At 46.3% G+C, this 8,502-nt stretch overlaps 1 protein-coding gene across 1 annotated transcript; it reads right to left on the bottom strand.

Annotated features, from left to right (window-relative positions):
- Window positions 1–1,783: 1,783 nt before the first annotated feature.
- On the bottom strand, window positions 1,784–8,115 carry PCK1 (phosphoenolpyruvate carboxykinase 1 (soluble)). The gene is made up of 9 exons (XM_006839152.1): window positions 7,892–8,115; window positions 6,723–6,904; window positions 6,044–6,247; window positions 5,740–5,927; window positions 5,039–5,201; window positions 3,711–3,935; window positions 3,487–3,618; window positions 2,436–2,531; window positions 1,784–2,238 (listed from the first exon to the last, which is right to left on the bottom strand). The coding sequence occupies exons 1-9, from the start codon at window positions 8,113–8,115 to the stop codon at window positions 1,784–1,786; spliced, it is 1,869 nt and encodes a 622-aa protein (XP_006839215.1).
- Between the last annotated feature and the right edge of the window lie 387 nt (window positions 8,116–8,502).

The following is an 8,502-nucleotide window of genomic DNA, read 5'->3' on the forward strand; positions in this document are numbered from 1 at the left end:
GGGCAGAAGTATTTACTAAATGAATGCACACTATAAAAAGTTTATGGTTTGTTTGGCTAGTTCTGGAACCCCTCATAAACAGTGGGAGCAAAGAATACCAGGTGAGTGCTTGAGGTCTTGCTGGGGCCAACCCAACTCACATCCTGTCTGTGTTGGGCATGGCGCTCTGTAAACAGAAGGTGTTCAATTAATGCTTGTGCAATGGTAGATACCGCTGGCCTTTTCTTCTGAAAAACGCTTTTTTTTTTTTCCTTTCCCTACAGATGGCCAAGTTTTGCCTAGAAAAGTGATAATTAGCAAATCTGTGAAACTATTTACAATGTAATTCTTGTAGGTGGCAGAGCCCCCAAACCCAAATGTTTGTCAAAAAGTGACTATTAAATTCACCCCACTCCTGTCATGCAAGTCCCCACCCATTTTAAATATGTACCATGTTAAAGGGGGCAGTGGTGGTTTACTGTCAGAATCCTTGCGTCCAGATGGGACACCCTAGGTCCGATCCTGGTATGATACTGAACAAGTTTGAGCAAAGCTTCCAGACTAACACTACGAAGAAAGGCATGGACATCTACTTCTGAAATCAGCCAATGAAAACCCTTCTGATCACAGTGGTTGGATCCACAACGGATGGTGCGGATGGCACAGAACCAGGCAGTACTTGTACATGAGGTCGCCATAAATTGGGGTCAAACGCAATGACATCTAAAAACAACCACACCGTTTTTCAAGGATGGCAAGGAGTTGTTGTTGGTAAGTGCCATGGAGTCGATTTCAACTATAGCAGCCCTGTATAGGGTTTCTGAGCAGAAAGCCCCATGTTTCTCCCATAGAGTGACTGGTGGGCTTGAACCATGGACCTTGTGGTTCACAGTCCAGTGTTTATTCTGCAGACATCGTGCTCCCTGGTGAATGGTAGGTGGCTTAGTTAATTCAGAAAACTCTACGTAGGACTCCTGTGGCCTCTATTCTCATACTCTGTGTTCCTGTCTTAGCCAGAACCTCTGTCCCTTCAACTCCCCCCTCTGTCCCTTCAACTCCCCCCTCTCCACGCATGATCTTAAACATCCTTTCTTTTCTGGAGGTGGTGATAAGGGTAGCGGGGAACTTGAACCATACACTGCCATCACAGAGACCTATTTCCTTCTTGTCAGTTCACATAAGAAAACAAAACAAAGCAAAGCAAATCCATCTTTTCTATAAAAGTTTATTTTGTAATTTTTACCAGAAGTGGTTAAGGGAGGAATTTGAAATTATGTAAAAGTACGGAACAATGGTATATAAAAATAATTTAAACACATGTATTAGTCATAAAGCAACATTTCATTTCTAGCAACAACTAGGAGGTAATCTTTCCCAAGATTTTTTTCCAAAGATATTAAATATATTTTAGATAACATACAGACACACACAAATGTCCACACGCAAACACACACACATATATACAACTCAAGTATGTTTTTTTGTGCATTCTAGCTGAGATCGCTCAAGCAAAAAACAAGGAAGATCTAAGTGCCTGAGTACCCTCAAGGCCAAACAGAACTACTTTGGATCATGAATGCTGAACAGGTGTTATGATTTCCCCTCCAATCTCTTTGGCTACTAGCCTGAACTCTATGGTTCTTATCTGAAGAATTTAAGTGTGCCTTTGGGCTCTACTCATCAGTGTGGTTGTAATCGTGTTGTGGGTGGGGTCCACTCCGGAAGATCCCTTCATCTCTTGTTTCTATGCATCTTCAGGATGGGGAAGAGGATGACTGTGAAGGCCAAAGCTCCCAGGTCTTGATTACATCTGGCTGACTCTTTGCTTCAGGGCTAGGACCTCTCTCTCAATATCAGAGGGGAGATCAGCGTTGACTTGCTCCTCCAGATACTTCTGGATGTCTTCCACCTCCTTCTCCCAGAACTCCTTGGAGATGCCAAAGAGCTCCTTCATGTCGATTTCACCCAGGCCTTTCAGGTTCAAGGCATCTGCGGTAGGGATGTACCCGATGGGCGTGGACTTGGCACAGTCTCTCCCATTGATCCGGTTGAACATCCACTCTAGGACCCTGGAGTTCTCCCCAAAACCTGGCCAGAGGAATCTGCCCTCCTTGTCCTTCCGGAACCAGTTGACGTGGAAGATCTTGGGCAGCTTGGCAGCTGGATGCTGGGCCATGCTGAGCCAGTGGGCCAGGTATTTGCCGAAATTGTAGCCAAAGAAGGGCCTCATGGCAAAGGGATCGTGCATGATGACTTTGCCTAGTAAACAGAGAGGGGACGCCGTTGGTAAATGGCGCTCTCAAAAGACAAGACTGGGTACTGTTTATCACTGAGATCAGCATACTTTACTGTCTTGCTTCTCCTCTCTCTCTCTACACACACACACACACACACACACACACACACACACACGAATCACCCTCCATTTCCATTTTTAAGTCTTGAATTCGATTTACCTTTGTGTTCAGCAGCCGCTGTGGCCTCCGATCTCATGGCTGCCCCTACAAATACTCCATGCCTCCAGTTGAAAGCTTCGTACACTAGAGGGACACCTTCAGCAGGAAAATAAAGAAATGTTTCTAAAGACTCTGGGGTTGACAGTGTCACCTTACAAGTTGGAAGGGCACAGCACAATAGCATCCTTCCAATTCAGCTAATTTTGCATTCACATAGCTCAAGAGCAGAAATTGCTTAATTGAAATCACATCTTTGAGGCCACACTGGGATAATAAAATTGGATAAAGCTACATTGTTATTGTTGTTGTTAATGTGCCGTGGAGTCGGCTCCGACTCATAGCGACCCTGTACTGGGTTTCCAAGGCTGTAAATCTTTACGGGAGCAGAAAGCCTCATCTTTCTCCCGCGGAGCAGCTGGTAGTTTCGAACTGCTGACCCTGAGGTTAGCAGCCAGATTCACAACCACTACGCCACCAGTGCTCCTTAAAGCTACGTTAGAATCCAGAAAGGTCTGCAGTGGCCAAGAGGGTTGGTTGTACATTTGAGTTTGCCAGTGAGCCTGGGATTTTGGAGAGGAAACTCTTTGGCAGCATCTCATGAGGTCATGAGAGCCCTGGTGGAGTGGCGGAATAAGCATTGGACTACAATCCCTAAGGTTGACAGTTCAAACCCACCAGCTGTTCCATGGGAGAAAGATGAGACTTTCTGTTCTGGTAAAGATTTACAGCCTCAGAAACCCTGTACAAGGTTGATCCAATGATAGTGGTTTTGGTTTGGTTTTATAACTAGGTCATGGAGGCACAGAAGTGGTGCCGATGGCTAACATGATCCGCTACCAACTGGGTTTCGCGTTCCCCCTGAAGTGCCTGGAAAGAAAGCCCTGGAGATCTACTTTTGAAAAATCAGCTGTTGTGAACCATCTATGGAGCACAGATCTCTGACACACGTGAGTTGCAATCAAGTCGACAACAAGTGGTTTTAACAAGGTCACAGGTAAGCAGGTTTCACTGTGGTGACATGTAACCAACACTCCCACGCGCCCAACCTCACCAGCAGGTCTGCGGCCCCCGAAGATGATGCCTGAGATAGGCACGCCTTCTGGAGACTCCCAGGCAGGGTCGATGATGGGGCACTGGCCGGCAGGGGTGCAGAACCGTGAGTTAGGGTGTGCACAGGGTTCCCCTACAACACAAGAATGATAGGCTGCTCAGCACCTGGCCCCAGAGCTGACTCTCACCACAGCTGGGAGCACCGTGTCCTCCAAGGGGGCTCACCATCCTCCAGGCTCCAGTCCTTGTTCTTCCATGAAGTAAGCCGGACACCAGACGCCAGGGGCTCATCGATGCCTTCCCAGTAGACGCCCCCGTCGCTAGTCTCAGCCACGTTGGTGAAGATCGTGTTCTTCTGGATGGTCTTGATGGCATTGGGGTTCGTCTTCACAGAGGTGCCAGGAGCGACACCGAAAAAGCCATTTTCTGGGTTGATTGCCCTTAAGTTACCTGGAAACATTTAGACCAGACAAGGAGAAGTTAGTTCTCAGGGAAACATAACATTTATATTCATACCTGGCTGGGCTAATGTGTGTACCAAACTCTCAACTCCTGTTTGTTTCCTTCCTAGAGTATACATTAATCTGTTTCCATCAAAGCATTGTATTAAATGACAAGGCTTTTACAACTCTTTTTCCTCATTAGTTTTCCACCAATACTATTTTAACAAATTTATGTTCTTGTTAAGTTTTGAACAAGTTGTTGCCGTAGAGTTGGTTCTGACCCATAGCAACCATGAACAGCGTTTCCAAGGCTGTAAATCTTTACGTGAGCAGAAAGCCTCATCTTTCTCCCACAGAGCAGCTGGTCATTTTAAACTGCTGACCTTGCGATTCGCAGCCCGATTCGTAGCCACTACGCTACCAGAGTTCCTTATACATGTAAACAAACAGTAACATATGGTCCCATTTCAATCCGGATGTGATGTTAAATGAAAGAATGCTAACAGAATATGCATTTCTAGGCCCAACATGAAATAATTCAATTGAAAATCCAAACAAGAAGTTGGCATGTTTGGAAGACCAAAAATTAACTCAGGTCCCATTTTCATCAAGGGTAAAAACCCATTGCCGCTGCGTGGATTCTACTCAGATTCCTGATGGGACATGCACCTTAGCATGTCTAAGGCTGCAATCTTTATAGAGGTAGAAGTGGTTGTTGGGTTCAAAGCAGTGACCTTTCAGTCTCCAGCTGAGCTCTTAACCACTGTGCTATCTGGGGCTCGTTTACCAATGGCAATGCTTGTTGTTAAGTTCTGTTGAGTCAGTTCCAACTCACAGCAACCATATATAGGGTTTCTGAGGAGCAGCTGGTGGGTTTGAACCACCAAACTTGCAGCTAGCAGTCTAGTGCCACACCAGGACCCCTTTGTTGTTGTTGTTGTTAAGTGCCGTCGAGTTAGTTCCCACACATAGTGACCCTGTATAGGGTTCCCAAGGAGCAGTTGAGTGAGCTTGAACCGCTGACCTTGCAGTTCAAACAGCTTTACAGTCTGGTGCATTAACCCACAGTGCCACACCAGAACACCTTTGTAGCTGCGTCAAAAGCATTACCTTGCTCATCAAATTTCATCCAGGCAATATCGTCACCCACACACTCCACTTTCCAGCCTGGGAGTGTGGGATTCATCATAGCCAGGTTGGTCTTCCCGCAGGCACTGGGAAAGGCTGCTGCCAAATACTTCTTCTCGCCCTCAGGGTTGGTGATGCCCAGGATCTATTAGAGATACAATTCTCAATAAGATCATTGTCCATTTCTTCCCCAGCAGCTGTGACTCGAGTGTAGGAATGTGCCGAATACAAACCCAACCTGAAACCCAAACCAGTTGCTGATGAGTCTATTCCGACTCATGACAACCTCATGGGCCTGGAAGTCCCCAAAATGTAGGTTTCCAAACTACTTTTTCACCAGCCTAAACAACTATGTATGATTTTTTTTTTTTTTTTTTAAATCTTTATGATAGATTGTGGACCTCTTTCCTCGCCTGTATGTGCATGGATCTGCTTCAGTCTTGTGATTGATTACATAAAATTCTATTGTATGAATGGATTATTATGTATTTAATAACAAAATCTCCCAATGATGTGCAGAAACAGAAAGAAAACCAATACCAATGCCAAGTAACAGAAACAAAGTGATTCATTACAAAGGGGCTCTATTAGTCCCATTGTCTTTGGGGTCCCCCACGAAGAGGGTGCACAAGTGGATAGCCATGTCATTGGTGTGAACATGTTGTGAACCTCTGTGCCCTTACCAGCATGTGTTCTGCCAGCCAGCCTTCCTCCTTGGCCAGCCTGCTGGCCATCCTCAGAGCAAAGCACTTCTTCCCAAGGAGAGAGTTCCCGCCATAGCCACTCCCGAAGGAAATGATTTCTCTACGGTCCGGCAGGTGGGCGATGAGAGTCAGTTCCGGATTGCAGGCCCAGTTGTTGACCAAAGGCCCTGGAATGAGAACACGCACCTCCATCAATTGTCATGTCCCTGGGTCCCCAGAGCCCAAGCTAAAGAGCAACTTTGCTTGATCATCTTAACTTTAGATTTTGAAACAGTATGCTTACGTTTCAGTGGCAAAGGGCACCCAACAGAATGCAGACACTTAACAAAATCCCCTTCACCCAGCGCCTCCAGGACTGGGGTGCCCATTCGAGTCATGATCCGCATACTGGTCACCACGTAAGGTGAGTCCGTCAATTCAATGCCAATCTTGGACAGAGGCGAGCCCAGAGGCCCCATGCTGAATGGAATAACATACATTGTACGACCTGGGAGAACAGTGGGGACAGGTGAGAAGGTGGACCCATTCTTGTGATCTTCCACTTACAATATCACATGCTGTCCATCTACCCCTGCTCCCCAGACACAGAGGAGTCCACTGAACAGCATGCAAAACTTACAGAGTTTACACACACACAATGGGTCTCCCCTAAGATCTTGCATTCATACGGTTAGAGATCATCAGTAAAGCCAGAATAGAGTTACATTTGAATACATTGCTAATCTTAACCATGGAAATCCCACCAAACACTGAGCCTGAGAGAGTGTCCATTGCTGTTTAGAATTGTGACCAATTGCCATCAGTTAATTCCTACTCATGGAGATCCATGGGTGTCAGAGTAGAACTGTGAGCCATACGGTTGTTAGTGGTTGATGTCTTGGAAGTAGGTGACCAGAATTGCCACTTAAGATAGAAACAATTATGTCTAACATATTGCCCGATTAAGGAAATGTCTTGTTCACCTTTCATACACCCTGGAAACCTGGCGTTGAATGCTTTCTCAAAGTCCTGCTCTGACATCCAGCGGCCCAGCTGGCTCAGGCCAGTTTTGGGGATTGGCACTGTGTCTCTTTCTTCTGGGGTGATGATGACTGTCTTGCTTTCAATCCGGGCCACATCCCTGGGGTCAGTGAGAGCCAGCCAGCTGCAAACATCAACAAGCACACAGGTTAGGAACAAAGAGGGAAGACACGCTCATCGATGTTGCTCCTGGACATGGACTCCCTCTATAGAGGAGAATTTAGAAACGGGCCAGTCTAAATGGTGTTTGTCTTCTTCACCAGGATGAGCAGTAGGCTGCGCACATTGAAGATGCTCAGGGTACAGCCCGGTGGACATTTACTAGACCAGGAGCTAGACTTTAAGGTCACAGACTGCCTTTCTTTCATCCTGATCTGTGATCAAGTTTGTAAAGAACTTGTGTTTCACCTCATTGCTCTTCCTGCCTGAGTTTATTCCCACACTCAAGGCATGATCAGCAATGAAAGCTATCTGTAGACTTTCCAGGAGAGGTCTATTTTTTTTTCCATTGAAAAATTTAATTGGCAATTAGTTTAAAACTGGGCATTAAGAGCGTGAAATAAGGGTAAGTAAAAAAAAAAAAAAGCATTGCTCCAAAATCACAAAAACATTTATTAAACAAAAATATCAAAATGTGGAATCATTATTTCTCAGCATCTCCTGCATCTGGGTCTATATTTCTGAAGGCTGTGTTTCCATCTCGTTAACCCTTCCCTGATAAATTCCGTGCCCTTTAACTTGTGGTTGTTGTAGTTGTGAAGTGTCGTTGAGTTAGTTCCAACTCACAGTGAATGAAACACTGCCAACCTCACAATCATTGTTCTGCTTGAGCCCATTAATTCCCATAGTGCCAACTCATCTCGTTGGGGGTCTTCCTCTTTTTCGCTGACATAGGTCTATTTTTTAATTTTTTGCAGAGCTTTTGCACGTGCCGTCTCATGTTAGATTTGGGCTGCTCTGCAGATGCCATGCAAGTCAAGTCTACGTAAGGCTGACCATTGCACGAACTCATTCAAGAGGCTACCACCAGGTCTGCAGTCTCTCTCCCAACACTCTCCCAACACTGAGGGGGTAGTGGGGAAGGCCGTGGTCTGTGGGAGCTCACACTTACCAGTTGTCATACTTTCTGAGTTTCTTGATCACACCCGTCTCCTCCATGTGGTCCAGCAGCTTCCGGTTCTCCTCTTCAGAGCCATCGCAGATGTGGATGTGGTCTGGCTGGCATAGCTTGGTGTTGTTCTCCACGAACTCCCTCACTGCCTTAGGCAGGCTGTCCAGGGTGCCCTGCACGACTTTGTCAGAGAAATCCATACCGTTTGGCAGCTGAGGAGGCATTTCTGCAGAAGTATGCTTACAGGCTCGAACGCAGAGATCGCCTGGAACAGAAAACAGTTTCCTGAGCAAAACAACCACAGACACCTCCGCACACACTTGACATGCTTTGTTTGGGTTCCACGGCACAGCACCAGACCACGCTTGCAGGAAGAAAAATGAGTGTGACGGCTTTGCGATTGTGAGAAACGAAAATTTTTAAAAGCTTGACTTACTTTTCTCCGGTTCCTTCCAGGTTCGTCCCACTGGTGAGGGTGTGTTCCCAGTGGGAGGCTGTGTCCGGGAGAAGGACCTCTTAGCTTTAAATATCTTAGAGGAAGAAGGCCCTGCCCCTCGGCTGTGGCCAGGGAGGCTCGCCTCTTACGTCAGAGGGCAGATCTTTGGATCCTG

This window comes from Chrysochloris asiatica, unplaced genomic scaffold (genome assembly GCF_000296735.1).
Source record: "Chrysochloris asiatica unplaced genomic scaffold, ChrAsi1.0 scaffold00023, whole genome shotgun sequence".
Lineage (NCBI taxonomy): Eukaryota > Metazoa > Chordata > Mammalia > Afrosoricida > Chrysochloridae > Chrysochloris > Chrysochloris asiatica.